Source organism: Ascaphus truei, chromosome 7 (assembly GCF_040206685.1).
Source record: "Ascaphus truei isolate aAscTru1 chromosome 7, aAscTru1.hap1, whole genome shotgun sequence".
In the NCBI taxonomy this organism is placed as follows: Eukaryota; Metazoa; Chordata; class Amphibia; order Anura; family Ascaphidae; genus Ascaphus; species Ascaphus truei.
Genome location: NC_134489.1, coordinates 36,372,050 through 36,391,481, shown reverse-complemented (window position 1 = coordinate 36,391,481; position 19,432 = coordinate 36,372,050). Strand labels below are relative to the sequence as shown.

General features: G+C 43.7%; 1 protein-coding gene across 1 annotated transcript; it reads left to right on the top strand.

Moving 5' to 3' along the window:
• The first annotated feature begins 9,632 nt into the window (after positions 1-9,632).
• HAPLN2 (hyaluronan and proteoglycan link protein 2) lies at positions 9,633-18,247 on the top strand. The gene is made up of 6 exons (XM_075606749.1): positions 9,633-9,950; positions 10,804-10,917; positions 12,665-13,018; positions 14,231-14,347; positions 14,781-14,963; positions 17,787-18,247. Exons 2-6 carry the CDS (start codon positions 10,818-10,820, stop codon positions 18,068-18,070), a joined length of 1,038 nt encoding a protein of 345 aa, XP_075462864.1. The 5' UTR covers positions 9,633-9,950; positions 10,804-10,817; the 3' UTR covers positions 18,071-18,247.
• The last annotated feature ends 1,185 nt before the right edge of the window (positions 18,248-19,432 follow it).

The following is a 19,432-nucleotide window of genomic DNA, read 5'->3' as shown; positions in this document are numbered from 1 at the left end:
CTCAGGGATGCCGCGGACTGATGTTGTTGCGGCGATCCCTGTTTTCTGCATCCTCTTGTCGGTCCGTGAGTTCATTGATTTGTGCCTGCATGTATGCTGCTCTTTTGTCTGTCTTTTTTAAGTGTTTCGCGGTGGTCACCATTTTATCCTCCAGGGCCCCAGTCCTTTCCCCCAGGCCATGCACCTCCTTTTTCAGATCTTGCATCTCTACGTGGATTAGCGCCTTCATATCCTGGTAGAGCCGGTCAAAATCGCACCGGCGAACCGGTAGCTGTGCCGGCTCTCCTGGGGGATCTTCTTCCTGTTCTGACTCTGAGCCTGCTGCTGATTCCGTCGCCATTTCTGCCCCGGCGCTCCGTGAGGCAGGTCGGCCCAGATATTTTCGGAGATCTCCCTCCTTTTTCCTTTTGGGGTTCAGCGGAGCCATCTCAGGGGTTGCCGCTGTGCTTCTGTACCTTTTTCTGATTTTAGTTGCGGTTTTTCGCTGCTTTTTTATTGCTTTTCAGGAGGTGGGGGACGGAGCACTCAGTTTATGCTGCCATCCACTTCAGCTTCACGCATGCGCCTCCATGTATATCTTTTTTTATATAGCACCACCCCGGTACATAGCGCTTTACAATACACGTGACATAATATTGTAACATAACAGGAATACGCGCTTCAGACATAAATCAATAGGAAAGGGTGTCCCTGCTCCAAAGAGCTTACAATCTAAGTGGTAATTAGGGAGAACTTACAGAGACAGTAGGAGGGTGTTCTGGTAAGTGCGTCTGCAGGGGGCCAAGGTCGATGTATGAGGTGTATAGTATCCAGCGGAGCTACCCATATACTTCGTTAAAGGAGGTGTGTTTTTAGAAAGGCCCTAAAGGTGGATAGAAAGGGTGCTAGTTGGATATTGAGGGGAAGGGCATTGCAGGAGTGTGCAGCAATGGCAGAGACAGGTTTTAGGTGGGAGAGGACATTAGATACAAAAGGGGTAGACAGAAGACATCCTTGAGCAGAACGCAAGATTCAGGCGGGTGCATAGCGAGAAATTAGGGCTGAGATGGGAGGAGGAGCAGAAGAGTGTATAGCCGTAAAAGAAAGGAGGAGAATTTTACAAGTGATATGGAGTTTAATGGGAAGCCAGGAGAGGGATTTCAGCAGTGGAGACGCTGAGACAGATTTAGGAGAGAGTAAAGCGATTCTGGCAGCAGCATTTTGAATAGATTGTAGGGGAGACAGGTGAGAGGCAGGACGGATGGACAGGAGAAGGTTACAATAGTCGATACGGGAGAGAATGAGGGCCTGGGTCAGAGTTTTAGCAGTAGAGCGACAGAGGAAAAGACGTATCTTCGCAATATTACGGAGGAAATAATGACAGATTTGAGCTACATTGTGAATATGAGAGAATGTGTGGGAGGAGTCAAATATGACCCCTAGGCAGTGTGCTTGTGATACTGGTTGTATGATAGTGCTGCCAACAGTAATGTAAAAGGGGTAGTAGTGCCAGGTTTGGGAGGAAGTATGAGGAGCTCCGTCTTTGACATGTTAAGTTTGTGTCAGCGGAGGATGATATAATGGAGAAACATTTAGAGAATTTGGTCTATACAGTAGGTGTGAGGTCAGGGGTTGAAAGGTAAATTTGATATATAAGGTAAAGAGAGTGTGTAAAGAGAAAAGAGAAGAGGTCCTAGGATAGACCCCTTGGGTACCCCCACAGAGAGATACAGTAGACAGAGGAGGAGGTGTTAGTAAATGAGACACTGAAAGTACGATGGGAGAGGTAAGAGGAGATCCAGCATAGAGCTATGTTACAGATACCAAGAGTTATGGAGAATGCGAAAAAGAACAGGGTGGTCCACCAGTGGCTGCAGAGAGGTCGAGCAATATGAGCAGAGTGTAGTGACTTCTGTCTTTGGCAGCATGAAGGTCATAACTTATTTTGGTGAGGGCTGTTTCGGTGGAATGAGCAGTGCAGAAACCTGATTGTAGAGGATCTAGGAGAGAGTAGGAGGTGAGAAAATGAAGCAAGTGAGAGAATACAAGACGTTCAAGGCGTTTAGAGGCAAAAGGCAGGAGGGAGACAGGACGATAGTTAGAGAGACAGGTAGGGTCAAGCTTGTGGCTTTTGAGTAATGGTTTAACAGTTGCATGTTGAAGGAGGTAGCAGAGTAGAGGGAGGAGTTGAAAATATGTGTGTGTGGGGACTAGAGTAGGGGAGAGAGGTTTGTGGGAATGGGAGGGAATGGGGTCAAGACGGAATATGGTAGAAGGGGAAGAGGAGATCAGTAGCAACATGTCCTCTGTGACTGAGGAAAACGAGTCAAAGGAAGGCAGGAGGAGAGCTCGGAAGAGGTGTAGGATGGGAGAAGGAAACTGAGGTGGTGTCCTGCAGGATGGAATCCATGTTTGTCTTGAAAAAGTCAGCAAAGTCCTGAGGTGAAATGTAGGAAGAAAAACAGGCATCAGATAGAGAGTTAAAGACAGAGGATTGGCGTGGGTTATACTTGTGAGTGTTAATAAGTGAAGAACAGTAGTGTAAGAATTGAAGTTTGTAATTTCAGCCTAAACGGATTTTATATTGCAAACTGTCTGACATAGAATATATATATATATATATATATATATATATATATATATATATATATATATATATATATATATATATCTAAAAACAAAAAAGTGTGGCGCCAAAAAATAATACTGTGATATGAATAAATAAATGGAACTATAATTAATAAATAAAGAGTTGTGTAAAGTGTGTAATGTTTAAAATGTGTATAACTCTTAAACTAGTGTGACCTTTTTAAATTCTATTATAACACAACCAATAAAAATTATCATAACAGTGCATAAACGTGCTAAAAAAAAAAAAAAAAAAGAAAAATCCAACCAGTCCTTCAATAATTAGTCCATAATGATGAGGTTTCCGATGTTGATAAAGGGGTCTTTGGGCTGCTCTCACACGGGGTAAACCACCTCCACAGATATCCACAGACAGAAAAAGAGAGAGAGCGCACGCCCCATAGCATAATATTGCATAACATTTATTAAAAGGGGGAAGGGGGTGGGGGGTGGGGGGGTAGTAATCGTACTCACAGGATGCAAATAGTTAAAAGGCAGTTTGTGAATATATCACCACCATCCGGTTCTGGATACTGGAACACGTCTCCGTGGACTCCCTCAGGGCTGCCAGACACGATCACCAGGAACCAGATGTATAAGGCTCCGTTCGCTGTCTGTGTATAGTCCAAACTCCAGCTCTCACTTCCAATGGCCACCGATTGTATTCCCGCGCTTGGTGTAGGCTTCTGCGCGTGCGCGGCGGCGTCGTGATGACGGAATCGCGCTCTCAGTACCCTGACGCGTTTCGTCACCTGACCGGTAACTTTCTCAAAGGGCTGATCAGAGCCTTATACATCTGATAAGGCACTTATACATCTGATAAGACACTTACATAGAGATTAATCTAAGTGATAGTGCTGGCACATAATGGTATATTAGCTGTATCATAAGGCTGCCAAGCACAGCAGTGCTGGGTTGAAATCACAGCAATGCACTATGAAAACGCCTCACATAAAGTGCAAGGATAGCAGACACACTGACTATGAAATTAAATTAATAAATAACTAACTCATATGGTCTGCACAGTTAGAACCAGGAGACTGCAAACACTACATTAAAAACAGCTCCAAGTAGGAGACTGACAACATTGCGCGTCCAACGCGCGTTTCCCTCCAGCAAAGGAGCTTCTTCAGTCAGTCTCCTACTTGGATTTCAACCCAGCACTGCTGTGCTTGGCAGCCTTATGATACAGCTAATATAACTATAACTAATATAACTTTTACCAAGGGAAAAGCACAGGGGAGAAAAAAAGATATTAACAAAACTCATACCCTGATCAGCAAATCCAAAAAATAATGAATGAATGAACAGCATGAATGCATATAGTATCTATGGTCTTAGCAAATAGGCAAACAAAATGCAGCAGTATGAAAAAATGCAGAGTGCCAGTGTGCTTAAATAAATCAAACACACATGAGCATGGATCCCACAAGGAACCCTGACTCCAAACAGCAGAGAGAGAGAGAGATACTCAGTTGTCATGTCGTAGCAGAGGGGGGCAGTTCCTGGTGGTAAGGGCTCCAATGCGTGCTTGTAATGAGAGAAATAAAAGTCCATAGAAACCGCATCATGCAGTAAGAGCCATGCCAGAAAATAATAATAATAATAGCAATACAAAAATACTAAAACAAGCGCTAGACCTAAAATTAAACAGTGCAGTGCACAAAAGTGAGCAGCCTGGTAATCTACTAGGGAACACCTCAAAATATACCCAAAATACAATACAAAAATACAAATATAGAATCAAAACCTGGTGCGTGTGTCTATATAAATGAATAACAATATATATAGTCCAATAAAGGATATAAGTGATGATGTGAGTTAAGTCCTTATTCTTTCAAACTTGAGTGGTTAGCCGATGAGAGATAGTCTCAAACTTCACAGTTCACAGAGCAAACAGTCCTCTTCACAGTGTAATGCTACCCTGTAGATATGAGACAGAAAGCAGGGAAAAAAACATTGCGCAGTATTGTTTTACAGCCAAATGCACCCTTAATCTTGAAGCTCAATAGGTTGCCTACTTACTAGAAGTAGGTAGGTCGCATACAGGGGGGAGAAACTGTGTTTGGAGTCTTCTGAGTCCAAGGAGCTTTGGGTGTAGCACGAACCCCACGTGGTGTCCTCAACTTCAATGGATGTAGGAAGGATCTCCCTCTCAGGAAAAGATGTCTCCTGAGTCTGTCTTCGGATTCCTGTATCTTATTCTCCAGCAAGGGATGAAAGAAGAACAGAGGATTGCGCAATAATAAAAACTTTAATGACGCCTCCAAACCTAAAACAGTAAAATACTCACAATGGAACGTGGGTCGGGCACTTCTATTTTGATTTTAAACTCACGTTCCATTGTGAGTAAATAGAGGTTGACGAGGATCCAAATAAAAAGGGGAAAGAGGAAGAGTGCTGTAAAATTCCCTTTCCCATGGCTACCTTGCTAGGGAATGCCCCAAATCAAGATGTTGAACAGGCGCTTACCACCCCAGAACAGGGTAAGACCTTTGCTGACCTAGAGGTCAGTCCTGGGAGTTTTAAGAAGGCCCAGTGGGAAGACCCCACATTAGCCGAAGCAAGGGCGAATATACGGGACCAGAATAGTACCCCTGGCCAACCAGATAGGTCACTTGCCTACCCCTACTTCGAGGTAGAAAATGACCTAGTATATCGGGTTGATAAGAGGAAATCCATTATAACTAAACAATTGTTGGTACCACGGACATTCTGTAATGTAGTATTAAACCTCTCACATAGTCACCCATTGGGGGGACACCTAGGGGTGGAAAAGACAAAAAAAAAGATTCTCCGAAGCTTCTATTGGCCTGGGGTTCTGGCAGAAATGACAAATTATTGCTCCTCATGCCCAGAATGTCAGATCACCGCCCGTTCAAAGCATATCGTAGCCCATTGGTACCCCTTCCCATAATAGATGTACCATATGACCGGATTGCTATGGATCTATTAGGACCCCTAATAAAGTCTGCTAGGGGACATCAGCATATATTGGTAATATTAGATTATGCCACCCGATATCCGGAGGCAGTTCCCCTACGTAGCATCTCTGCTAAAAACATAGCAAAAGAGTTAATAGTTCTGTTTACCCAGGTCAGAATTCCTAAAGAGATCTTAACTGACCAGGGAACACCATTTATGTCCCAAGTAACAAAAGAGTTATGTAAACTCCTAAAAATCAAGCATCTCAGAACCTCAGTCTATCATCCACAAACAGATGGTTTAGTGGAACGGTTCAATAAAACCTTAAAAAGCATGTTACGCCGGGCGGTCGATAAGGATGGGAAAAACTGGGATTGTTTGTTACCATACCTGTTATTTGCCATTAGGGAGGTTCCCCAATCATCCACAGGCTTCTCCCCATTTGAACTATTGTATGGCCGACACCCAAGGGGCTTACTAGATATAGCCAAAGAGACTTGGGAACACGAGGTTACCCCATACAGAAGTGTAATAGAACATGTTGCCCAGATGCAGGACCGCATAGCTGCAGTCCTACCTATAGTGAGGGAACACATGGAAAAAGCTCAAGAGGCACAGAGGAATACGTATAATAAGGGTGCTAGGGTCAGAATTTTTTATCCAGGCGACAGGGTGCTAGTTCTGGTTCCCACCGTAGAGAGTAAATTCCTTGCTAAGTGGCATGGGCCATATGAGGTCTTAGAAAGAGTGGGAGAAGTAAATTACAAGGTGAGACAGCCAGGTAAGAGGAAACCTGAGCAAATCTGCCATGTAAACCTACTTAAGCCCTGGAAAGATAGAGAGGTCTTGTTAACCCTAGTGCCCCCAGGTCCGTCAGAGAATCGAGAAACTGACCCAGAGGTTAGCATAGCTGAAACCCTGTCCGTTCATCAGAAACGAGAGGTCCAGAACCTAGTGAGAAGAAACAAAGAAGTCTTCTTTACAAAGCCAGGTAGAACTAGGGTAATTGAACATGACCTAGTCTCTGAACCGGGGGTCCAAGTTAACCTTAAACCGTACCGAATCCCAGAGGCCAAAATGGAGGCTATAAGTTTAAAAAAATGCTAAAACTAGGTGTAATTGAAGAATCCCAAAGTGGGTGGAACAGCCCTATAGTTTTAGTCCCAAAACCAGACGGTACAACAAGGTTTTGCAATGACTACCGTAAACTAAACGCTGTGTCAAAATTTGATACTTATCCTATGCCCAGGGTTGATGAACTGGTAGAGAGACTGGGCAAAGCCCGATATCTCACGACCCTAGACCTAACAAAAGGGTACTGGCAGGTTCCCCTCACAGAAAGGGTAAAAGAAAAGACAGCCTTCTCAACCCCAGACGGCCTCTTTCAGTATAGGGTGCTGCCTTTTGGCTTACATGGAGCTCCCGCCACATTCCAAAGAATGATGGATAAAATTTTAAAACCACATGCTCGGTACGCTGCCGCCTACCTGGATGATGTGGTAATCCATAGTGAAGATTGGCAATCCCACCTTTCAAAGGTCCAAGCTGTGCTTGACGCAGTTCGGTCTGCTGGACTAACTGCTAACCCCGCTAAATGCACTATTGGTCTGGAGGAGGCCAAGTATCTGGGGTATTCTATTGGCAGAGGTTTACTCAAAACCCAAACACTCAAAGTAGAGGCGATACAAAATTGGCCGAGGCCAGTTACAAAAAAACAAGTAAGGACCTTTTTGGGATTAATTGGCTACTATAGAAGGTTTATTCCCAATTTTGCAACTAAGACAACCCCACTAACCGACCTCACAAAAGCAAGAGGGCTGCTAATGGTAAAGTTGTCCCCCGAAACCGAACAGGCCTTTAGAAGCCTGAAAGAAGCTCTCTGTGCCCAACCAGTGTTGGTCACACCTGACTTCTCTAAAGAGTTTTTAGTCCAAACCGAAACATCTGAGGTAGGGCTGGGTGCTGTACTCTCCCAGGAGTCTTAAGGTGAGGAGCACCCCATCCTTTATTTAAGTAGGAAACTAAATCCCCAAGAGACAAATTACTCAATAGTCGAGAAAGAGTGTCTCGCAATAAAGTGGGCTGTAGAGACGCTCAAATACTATCTGTTGGGGAGAAAATTCCGGTTGGTCACAGATCATGCACCCCTCACCTGGATGTGTCAAAACAGAGAGAAGAATGCTAGAGTGACCAGGTGGTTCCTAAGCCTACAACCCTTTAAATTTTCTGTGGAGCACAGGTCAGGGCACAAACATGGCAATGCTGATGGGTTGTCAAGGATGCACTCCCTAATATCCATGGTCGCTCATCCCTCGAGGTCTGAGCTGGGGGGGAGGATATGTGACAGAAACCAGGGAATGGTAATAAATTCCATATATAGGGCTTCCAGGATACTGAACACCTTCTATCCTGTTTAGGCTGGAAAGTGCAACCTTAGAATGCATGCACTCCGTCCCACAGTTTGGCAAGTGCTGGAACTGAGGGGTGAGGGATCCAGACCAGAGTTTGTCTGCTGCCTAATTTCTGTCACCTGTCCTGCTAGGTGGAAATCAGGTATGTAAGGCTGATTTCCTGGTTCCTCTCCCCTCTCCCCAAGAGACTGGAGGCAGGAAGGCTGCTGGAAGCAGAGAGGGGAAAAGCCTCTCCCCAAACAGGTTAAATCATTTTGTATCTTTATCAAATTGCAAAGTTCCTTATTTTTGTTTGTTGGAAGCGGATAAGCCGCCTCAATCCCTGTCAGGGTAAACCTCAGTTAAGTTATTGCTCAGGTGAGCAGGCTTTTCTTTTGCTTGTGTTTCTTTTGTATGCAGTGTGGCAGTCTCAGTGCCTGGGACTGAATAAACCAGGCAGTAGCCTGTTTAAAGGAACAGCACGTTACGCCTCGTCATTTAACCTACCCTAAAAGACCGTGTTCTAACAGTCCTGGACAGATGGCGGAGCCCCGGAGTAAGCCGTTTGCACTTATATATATATATATATATTTATATATATTGTGACAATCTGTAATATGCAACATCATTTTATAACTAAAGTAAATTCTAACATTGTAATGTAATTTATTATCTTATTGCTATACATACTGTATTGTAACAATAGTTTGACTTGTTCATTAATACAATTTTTATATATTCACTTGTGTTTGCGTTTCTGTGTCACACTTCCCCAAAAAGAACGTGAAATACAGAGTTGTATTTCTTACCGTAGGTTGGTTTAGCCTGAGAGAGGGCAGAGTTGAAACAGGACAGCATAAATTTGTAGTGAAGGAAGTCTGCGAGAGTGTGAGATTTCCTCCAGAGGCGTTCAGAGGAGCGAGTGCAGGAACGCAGCATGCGTGTGTGGGAATTTAGCCAGGGTCTGGGGTTAGAAGGGGCGACAACGGCAGAGAGAAAGAGGGGCATGTAGATCAAGAGAGGAGGATAGGGCAGATATGTAGTTCCTGACCAGGTTGTCAGGGTCTGGAGCAGGGCTGAGAGAGGAGAGGGAGGAGCGTAAAGTGGAATCAAGAGCCGGTAGGTTAAGAGAGCGCAGGTCTCTGCAGAAATGAGGGCTAGATGGAGGTGGAGAAGGGGAGAAGCGAGAGAGAGAGAATGAGATGAGATGATGGTCAGAGAGAGAGAAAAGAGGGAAATGGAGAAATCAGATAATCAAATCATGTCTTATTTGCCCTGATTTAACAGAGCTCTGTGTATCAATGTCTTTCATACTGATATGCACCACTATGTAATACAATTACATATTGTCTACCAACGTCATTGTGCTAATTAAGGTTACATTTAGTATTCAAATGTATTTCAAATGGATACTGTCTGTATCTCTTGACTACAGTGCGCCGATTCTATGCTACTGATAAAATACTACAGTATTATTAATCTGAAACTATGAATAGGTCAGTTGCAATTTTAGCCCTACATACAGGTACATTTTGTTAAAAAAAAGTATCATTATTTGGAGAACCGCCAAAGGTTAGACTAGACACTAGATTCTTTTTTGTCTGATTGTGTGGGACGAAAACTTGGACACAAGCTGAAGCTTCTGAGGTGTCCAACACGTCGATACACATGCTGACATTTCCCCTGAATTCGAAGACTGTGTATCAGCGAGACAAGACAGGCCTGGCATTGACAACACTTGCGCTAGGCAGAACAATGACAAATTGTCTGCCCTGCCATTCTCGTGAGTTCAGAAGGGAAGTGAACGCCAGGCACACACACTGTTGACTGACTTCTGCACCAGAAGGGAAGCTGGAAAATAAATACCCAGTGTCACCTTCCAGAGACCAGCAAAACTGAGGAGGGACTGTCCAGTGTAATTATAGCAACACATTAAAATGATGGAAGACAACTGCCAGGACTTCCATGAAGCTTCTTGACACATGATGGTGATGACCACAGGGGTGGACAGAGGAATATTCTTCTAAGGTGAGGCGCGCTCTGTGTGTTTGGGGATATAACAAGTAAATGAATGTGTTGATACTTTACAGGGACCTCCTTCTAACGCCCTTAAAAACACCATGTAACCCGTGCTATGGGAAATGTAGGGGTAAATTAGGGGGCTGGTGGTAAAAGCTCTAGTCTTTGAAGTGGGCGAATCCAGTTGCACCTCCTTGTGACATTAGGCAAAGACAATTTCTCCGTAACAAGAATCCAAATTTAGATAGTAAGGTTTTGGGGGGCAGGGGATGAAGGTGGCGGTAATTCTAAGGGAGATATGTATCAAGTTGGTGCAATTTGCCCCAAAATATGAAGCAAACATTTTCATCTGTGTCCATTTGCTCCAGCAACATGTATCAATCTTATTAGTCTCGCTTTGTGCATTTGGCGCATACAATTTAGGAGCAGAGATGAATGTTCCCTCAGACCCAACGGATTTGTTATACGCACAGAGAAAGATACATTTTATTAGTTATATGTGCAAATGTGGATACAGCTCAATATATTTTGATGCAGTGACACAATGATACAATTTGCACTTGATACGTAGACCTTATGCCAGGGGTAGCCAATTCTAGCCCTCAAGGGCTACCAACAGGTCAGGTTTTCAGGCTATCCCTGCTTCAGTTTTCAGGATGTTCCTGCTTCAGCACAGGTGGCTCAATCAGTGACTCAGTCTGAGCCACTGATTGCGCTACCTGTGCTGAAGCAGGGATATCCTGAAAACCTGACCTGTTGGTAGCCCTTGAGGACTGAAGTTGGCCCACCCCTGCCTTATTTACACTACCAGAACTACAAATAGCTTTATTACAATTATAATTTATTCATTTTTATCTTTCAGACAACCCCCAGGCTATGTTTGTGACAATGAACCAACTGTTTCTCCTGCTGCTGTTCTGTTCTCCCACCTCCCTCCAAGGTCCCAGTATTTACCGCCATGCCAACAGGAATCAAGGTGTGAGAGTTGTTACCTGCGCATTAACCGCGTGGTCAGGTCTTCGGAGCTTCATTAAGTCGGGGCTAATAAACCTTAACATACATAATTTATCCTCAAAGCTAATTGCTGTATATACAAAAATATCGCCCATTGTCTGTCTCATTTAACTCTCTCCCCTCTCCAGCAAACCCCACAGTTCAGGGTCGGGATGGGACTAACTCCACCTTTTAGGTATGAATTACTGTAACTAACATGATGTCCCCATGTTAACCTTAAGAAATCTTTGTGGATGTGTGAAATAAATACAATTTATTAGTGAGGTTCTTCATTTTGATCCCAAGTCTTATAACAAAGGAGCCATTTTGTTGCATCTTTTGATCAAAAATATGATTCACGCCCGCTAACCCCCGTCAAGGTAAACTCCATTTCAGCAGGTAACCTACACTAAGTGCATAATATATTTCTTATTGTCTTATGGACTAAACATCATGAAATATGTCAAGGTGTGTAAAGAGTTAAACGAATGAAGCATTTATGCCAGGGGTCTCAAACTCAGCCCTCAAGGGCCACCAACAGGCCAGGTTTTATGGATATTCCCGCTTCAGCACAGGTGGCTCAATCAGTGGCTCAGTCTGGGGACCCCCTGCTTCCTGAGATACTTACCTCCAAAGGGGGGCGCCGGTATCTCCTACAAGTTTAAAGCTCTCGCGTCACGTGGGCCAATAGGAAGCCGCACCGGATGATGTCACAGCTTCCTATTGGCCCGCAGGGCGCGGGAACTATGAAAAGCGGCCATTACGCCATCTCTGTTAGCCGAGCACAGCGGCTACACGCACCCTCTACAGAGGTATGTATCTCTGGACGCAGTGGGTGCCCATAGCTGAAATTAATGGGGTTCAGCTCCGGAGACCCCGCTTGAATTGCCTCTGTAAAGGGAACGTCTCTTTTACACTGATTTTGATCACTAACTGCCGGTATATAGTTGGCGCAATGACGCAATGCTCTTTCTGGGAGAAAATAGGACTTAACATTGTGGTATTAGCCTTTGAGGATATGCGGTAAGGCTTAACCTGACGGTAACTTAGCTTGGAAAGCTTGCAATGCATTACTGGCAATAATGGCAGTGAAGGTGTTAATCACAGTGCATCAGGAACATACGATTCAATATCATGTGATTTCCACTCCACCAGGATTAGTAAATAATAGCTGTTTTGCCATAAAAGCTTGCACAGTGTTCATTTTGCTTGCTCTACAATCTACATTAACAGAATGAGTATTTTATGAGTATTTTATTTATAAAATGTGATTACCAGGAAGTAATACAGTGAGAGTTACCGCTCGTTTTCAAGTATGTCCTGGGCACAGAGTTATGATGACAGATACATGGTTACAAATACATAGTTACATTAAGTGAGCCTGGTTATACATTATACACAAGGCATTGCATGCACAGTTAGAGATAATATATATTATAGGCGTACGTAACATTTAGAGACCAGATTAAAATGTGAGACAGCTTTAGTTTTGAAAGAACTTAGACTGGTGTTGGCTGTGAGAGTCTCCGGTAGACTGTTCCAGTTGTAGAGTGCATGGTAAGAGAAGGAAGAGCGTCCGGATACTTTGTTGAGCCATTTGTTGAACAGTCTTTTGGAGTCCATCTCCGATGATAAGTGCTGCATGTGGTAGGGATGAGGAGCTTGAGTGAGTAGCAGGTTAAAATGATTTACAGTATTCCCTTCTTGTAACCGCCCTTGTTTTCTCCCAGTGGACAACCCCAGGGTGCAATATTTGCTGGATCCCATTCACAGTGTGGTTCAGACCCAGCGAGGCGCCAACGTCACCCTCCCCTGCATCCTGCGCATGCGCCCCAGGAGTTACAGGGTGAAATGGAGCAAGGTCAACCCAGCCGACCCGCTGGAAAACCTCATCATCATCTCCAATGGGCAGCACCACAAGAAGTACAACAAGCTGGCGGGACGGGCACGCCTGAGGCGGAGTCACCGACTCGATGCCTCTCTGGTGATCACTAATGTGACCCTGGAGGATGAAGGCAGATACAGATGTGAGCTGGTGAATGGCCTGGAGGATCACAGCTTGACTCTAACATTACAACTAGCGGGTAAACTCATGACCCATTTTTAACTAGTGCACACGTGTGACAAATATAATAAGGGAAATGGAATTTGATGGCACTTCGGAGCCTAGAAACCTTAGTGGTTTGTTGTGCTACGGGCTGGGTTATTTAAAGAAACTAAAAGTGTTATATGCTATGTCTTAAAAGTAAAATAAAATATCTACCGTTACCAAATTATCCTGCTAATAATATTCTTATTTGGGGGTCTTTGTTTGGCTTCCCTCCCCACCATTTCCTTTGGCTTGCCTCCTCCGGTTTTTAACCTCTTCACTGCCAGAGACGACAGCTAAACATCGCTGTTATTTTATATTATGTGATGCTATTTACGTGTATCTCCTAATGCAAGCGATGGTTCCTAGATTTCCAGAGATCCGAACCCTGCAAGGTAGAGCATTGTGAATGTTTGCAAATGTAGATTTTAGTCTCTCAAATCGATCAAAAAAAAGATGCCCCGTTTCAGGAAAATATAAAGAGACATGTGACCTTGTACTCTGGCCATGTGACGTTGCACATTTTGGTCATGTGAGCGCATGTGTTGTTATTTTTGTATCAAACTTTTTACCGGGGTGGGGGGAATACAACACATTTTGCCTGGTTTAGGAACTTTGGTCAAAATGATGCAGCTCACTACCCGCAAATACCACTGAAAATTCAATATTGTATTGTATGTCTTTCTGTATATAGCGCCAAAAGTGTACTCAGCGCTTCACAAAGAATACAGTACAGGAAATTATAATAATACAATAAGTGCAGCAAAATCAGACAATAGGAAAGGAAATCCCTGCCCCGAAGAGCTTACAATCTAAGTGGTATGATGGGGAACTTACAGAGACAGCAGGTGAGGGAATAAGTGCTGTAGATGGCAGTGCTTGGTCACAATGGGGGATAGGAGTGACTGATTGTGGGACAGTGACCATGAGAGCAGGCTATTGGGATGCTTGATTTGTGGGGCAAGTTTGAAGATTAGTCAGTATTAAAATGAGAGTGTTAACACACTTTGCAGGGGAAGAGATGGCAGGGAGGCGTGGGTGAGATCAGGTGTGTATGACTGGCTTCAGGCGTAGGGGAGATCCCCAGCAGTAGGAAGGAGTAGATAGAGGGTGTGAATAGTAGTTGTCTTTTGTTAGTGCTGCTGTAGCTTTGGGCCTATGTTGCTGGTTACTAATGAATCCTCTCTTACTTTCTTTCACTACAAAGGGGTTGTTTTCCCATATCAGTCCAGCCATGGACGCTACAAATACAACTATGCTGAGGCCGGGCAGGCTTGCGATGAACAAGATGGCAGACTGGCCACATTCTCTCAGCTCTACCAAGGTGAGACCGCTGCTCGGTTTTACCGTGACACAAATAATAACATTAAAAAGATACATACCCATTCTGGTTACATTGACACCTGCACACGTCTATCAACGCTCACTCACTACAAGACAGCTCTGACGCCGCTCCATTTTCTCCCTGTACCTACTGTACCTTCCACCTCCTTCCTGCTACATCCAGATATTATCTCCTTCGTGGCCAAAGAGGTCATCGATGCACGGTCACTATAAATACCAAGTATAGAGAGGAGTGGTACTGTGGTTGGTTTACAAGTGTGAGAATCCCTGTTGCCCCCCCCCCCCCCCCCCTGTGTGGGACCATGGGACAGTGCCACCAAAGTTATAATGCAAAAGTAAATGAAACATATGTGTGTGTTAGGTGCTGTAAATTTGACTACTTTATGCATTGGCTGTTTCTTGCCTAAATTCAGCGTGGACAGACGGCTTGGATTGGTGCAATGCTGGTTGGCTCCTTGAAGGGACAGTTCACTATCCTATAATTATCCCTCGGGATCCCTGCGGGGGGGATCTCCCTCCTGGAATACGTAGCTATGGTCCCAAAGACAAGCAGAGGGACAGATTTGATGCCTTCTGCTTTACCTCTGCTCTTAAAGGTATGAGGCAATATTAGCTTTTATGTGGTTGTCTGTGAACCTGTGGAAATAACACACTTATAGATTCTCTATCTTTGTTGTCTTCTGAAAATGTAAATGTTGTTCTTCATGACTTTAATGCCTTGCCCCAAATGCTCATACTGTATGTGTCGGTCCATGCATGGAAGGTTACTTGTATACATTTGTTATACTGAAGGGAATGAAGTAGATAGAAATAGCCGTTTTAGTCCAGTTGCAATAGTGGAGAGTAAATGAGTACTTCAGTATTAGGTGATACCTTTTTTTATTTATTTGGACTAACAATTGATATTATAAGACAAGCGTTCGAGAGTTCTACTCTCTTCCTCTGGTCAAGCAGTCCTGCTTGAGTCCTACACCTGAAGAAGAGAGGAGAACTCTCAAAAACGTGTCACCCAATGCTGAAGTACTCATTTACTTTATAATGAAGTGTGTTTGTAGGTCCCATTAGGATTGTTTGTTACAGTGAGATATCTTAGTGTATATTATGTGTCTGAATAACATTTATTGCACAAAAACTTTTGTTTTTTGGATTTACATTTATGAACAGTTTTCTCACTGATTCACCCTGGATATATTTATGAAACATTAGGCTTCTTTGTTCCTCAGAAATCAAATACTACAGTATGTAGTGGAAAACATTTTTTCATTATGAAAGAACAATAAGTAATGCTAGAAGTGAAGTTAGACTCTGGGAAATGTGAGGAAGTACTTATTCTATGAAAGGTTACTGGGTGTATGGAAAAGGGTCTATGAAAGTCTATTGGGTGTTTGGAACAGGTTCTATGGAAGGTTACTGGGTGTATGGAACAGGTTCTATGGAAGGTTAATGAATGTATGGAACAGGTTCTATGGAAGGTTACTGGGTGTATGGAACAGGTTCTATGAAAGGTTACTAGGTGTATGGAACAGGTTCTATGAAAGGTTACTGGGTGTATGGAAAAGGTTCTATGAAAGGTTACTGGTTGTATGGAACAGGTTCTATGAAAGGTTACTAGGTGTATGGAACAGGTTCTATGAAAAGTTACTGGGTGTATGGAACAGGTTCTATGAAAGTTACTGGGTGTATGGAAAAGGTTCTATGAAAGGCTATTGGGTGTTTGGAACAGGTTCTATGGAAGGTTACTGGGTGTATGGAACAGGTTCTATGAAAGGTTTCTGGGTGTATGGAACAGGTTCCTTGAAAGGTTACTGAGTGTATGGAACAGGTTCTATGAAAGGTTACTGAGTGTATGGAACAGGTTCTATGAAAGTTACTGGGTGTATGGAAAAGGTTCTATGAAAGGCTATTGGGTGTTTGGAACAGGTTCTATGGAAGGTTACTGGGTGTATGGAACAGGTTCTATGAAAGGTTACTGGGTGTATGGAACAGGTTCTATGGAAGGTTAATGAATGTATGGAACAGGTTCTATGGAAGGTTACTGGGTGTATGGAACAGGTTCTATGGAAGGTTACTGGGTGTATGGAACAGGTTCTATGAAAGGTTACTGGGTGTATGGAACAGGTTCTATGAAAGGTTACTGAGTGTATGGAACAGGTTCTATGAAAGGTTACTGAGTGTATGGAACAGGTTCTATGAAAGGTTACTGAGTGTATGGAACAGGTTCTATGAAAGGTTTCTGAGTGTATGGAACAGGTTCTATGAAAGGTTACTGGGTGTATGGAACAGGTTCGATGAAAGGTTAATGAGTGTATGGATCAGGTTCTATGGAAGGTTACTGGGTGTATGGAACAGGTTCTATGAAAGGTTACTGGGTGTATGGAACAGGTTCTATGAAAGGTTACTGAGTGTATGGAACAGGTTCTATGAAAGGTTTCTGAGTGTATGGAACAGGTTCTATGAAAGGTTAATGAGTGTATGGAACAGGTTCTATGGAAGGTTACTGAGTGTATGGAACAGGTTCTATGAAAGGTTTCTGAGTGTATGGAACAGGTTCTATGAAAGGTTTCTGAGTGTATGGAACAGGTTCTATGAAAGGTTAATGAGTGTATGGAACAGGTTCTATGGAAGGTTTCTGAGTGTATGGAACAGGTTCTATGAAAGGTTAATAAGTGTATGGAACAGGTTCTATGGAAGGTTACTAAGTGTATGGAACAGGTTCTATGAAAGGTTTCTGATGGTATGGAACAGGTTCTATGAAAGGTTTCTGAGTGTATGGAACAGGTTCTTTGAAAGGTTACCGAGTATATGGAACAGGTTCTATAAAAGGCGCTGGAGTCTAATACAAAATAAGGATTAGAAATGCTTGGGAAATAAACAAGGCTGCTATGAGGTTAGAAAACACAGAATAAAAGACTAGAAGGTAGGAATTGAGGTGTTAAAGAACATTGGCAGACACTGTGGGACAAACAGTCGATATATACTGTGAATTTCTATGGGGTAAAAAATAGCTCCGGAACATTAATAATGTGAACATGTTGTTTTACTTTTCTGTTGATTCATAACATTGTGTATGCGTTCTGCATAGGGATGGTTATTTATACGCGCCATGCTCCTTACATTACCCCCAAATCTTCCAGTGCAGCTAAGATACTGGGCTTGATCAATCATTAGCTTTTACCAATACTTTGCCCCGTACTCTCTTATGATAATGTTAATAATAATAATTAATAATAATGACACAGGTGACACATACTGATCACCTCTCCCTGCTGATGAGAGAGACACCCTGATGGTTAGCTGACAAATGTATACTTTGTTTTGCTTTCTCCCTGAACATAATACCCTCACCCATATGCAAGTCAGTCGAAGTTTCAGGAATCTTCTGCATTTTCACCCCAAACCTCCCTACATATATTTTCCAGGGCATGTCTATTATATACACAGTCCCATGAGCTACAGAGAGGCGGTGGATGCCTGCCGGTCCCGTGAGGCTGAGATTGCTAAGGTGGGACACCTCTATGCTGCGTGGAGCTTCCTTGGTCTCGACCACTGTGACGGTGGCTGGTTATCAGACGGCAGCGTCCGTTTCCCTATCACTGAACCACGGGAGAGGTGCGGGGGTCTCCCGGACCCCGGGGTGAGGAGTTTCGGCTTCCCCAACCAGGAACAAAGGCTGTACGGAGTTTATTGCTATGTACGTACTTAAGACTCCTATTCCATGGGCTGTGAACGTGGGATCTTCCCTCTGCTGGTAAATCGTTTTGTCTCTGTTAATATCAATGGAGTGAAACTCTTTTCCAACACGATGAAGACATCAGCAAATCATAATGAATACGGGCTTAGACCAGGGGTTCTGAACCACAGTCCTCAAGATCACTCCAAACAGGTCAGGTTTTCAGGATATCCCTGCTTCAGCACAGGTGGCTCAATCAGTGGCTCAGTGGAAGAGCTTGCTTCAGCACAGGTGGCTCAAGACTGAACCACTGATTGAGCCACCTGTGCTGAAGCAGGGATATCCTGAAAATCTGACCTACTGGGGGGGGGGGGGGGGGGCGGGGGGTCTTGAGGACTGGAGTTGAGCACCCCCTGGCTTAGACTGATCATGGATAACAAGGGACTGAACTCAGCTTGGACTTCTATAATAATTAGAATGCAACATGATCTCACAGGCAAAGCATTAAATGGGATTGCTATAACATGGCAGAACATAATACTTTCTCTAACATTACACGTCTTGAATAATGTAGGTACTGTTGTTAACATGTGCTTCTTAATTCAGTTTATATTTATTCTCCTCACTGCTGGTGAAATGGTTAAAAGATATAGGCATCAGAGTCTAACAGCGCCCTGCTTGGTTAAGGCTATGTGAGAGCATTCAAAACAAGACCACATGGGATCCACGACATGTGGAAGTTCTACAGTTGTTACACCTAGCTAAGGCCAATGATCCCATCCAGAAAACATACTGAGGGATTTCATTCTGTTATAAGGGGAATGTATTCATCTTTTTCTTTTTTTTAAATGATCACTAGGATGTGCTTGATACACTATTTAAATGTGATATCACACTGTGAACATGAATTAATCATTCACATAACATTGTGAGTGGCATCCCTCTCTCTCCTCTCTCTCCTCTCTCTCCTCTCTCTCCTCTCTCTCCTCTCTCTCCTCTCTCTCCTCTCTCTCCTCTCTCTCCTCTCTCTCCTCTCTCTCCTCTCTCTCCTCTCTCTCCTCTCTCTCCTCTCTCTCCTCAGTCCTCAAGCTCCCCAACATGTCAGGTTTTCAGGATATCCCTGTGGCTTAATCAGTCCCTGCTTCAGCACAGGGGGCTCAATCAGATTGAGCCACCTGTGCCGAAGTTGGGATATCCTTAAAACCTGACCTGTGAGGGGGGCGGTTTGAGGACTGGAGTTCAGCACACTTGCTGCAATGGGCTCAAGCAGCAGGTGTTTGATATTCTCAGAAATGCACATTCCTGGTTGAAAAACATACCTTAAATCAAGGGTGCTCAACTCCAGTCCTCAACCCCCCCCCCCCCCTCCCCAACAGGTCAGGTTTTAAGGATATC

Coding starts and splice junctions, on each gene's coding strand:
- HAPLN2 (XM_075606749.1), top strand. CDS start 10,818: ATGTTTGTGACAATGAACCAACTGTTTCTCCTGCTGCTGTTCTGTTCT. Junction 13,019..14,230: donor TCTAACATTACAACTAGCGG/GTAAACTCATGA, acceptor TTCACTACAAAG/GGGTTGTTTTCCCATATCAG. Junction 14,348..14,780: donor ATTCTCTCAGCTCTACCAAG/GTGAGACCGCTG, acceptor GCCTAAATTCAG/CGTGGACAGACGGCTTGGAT.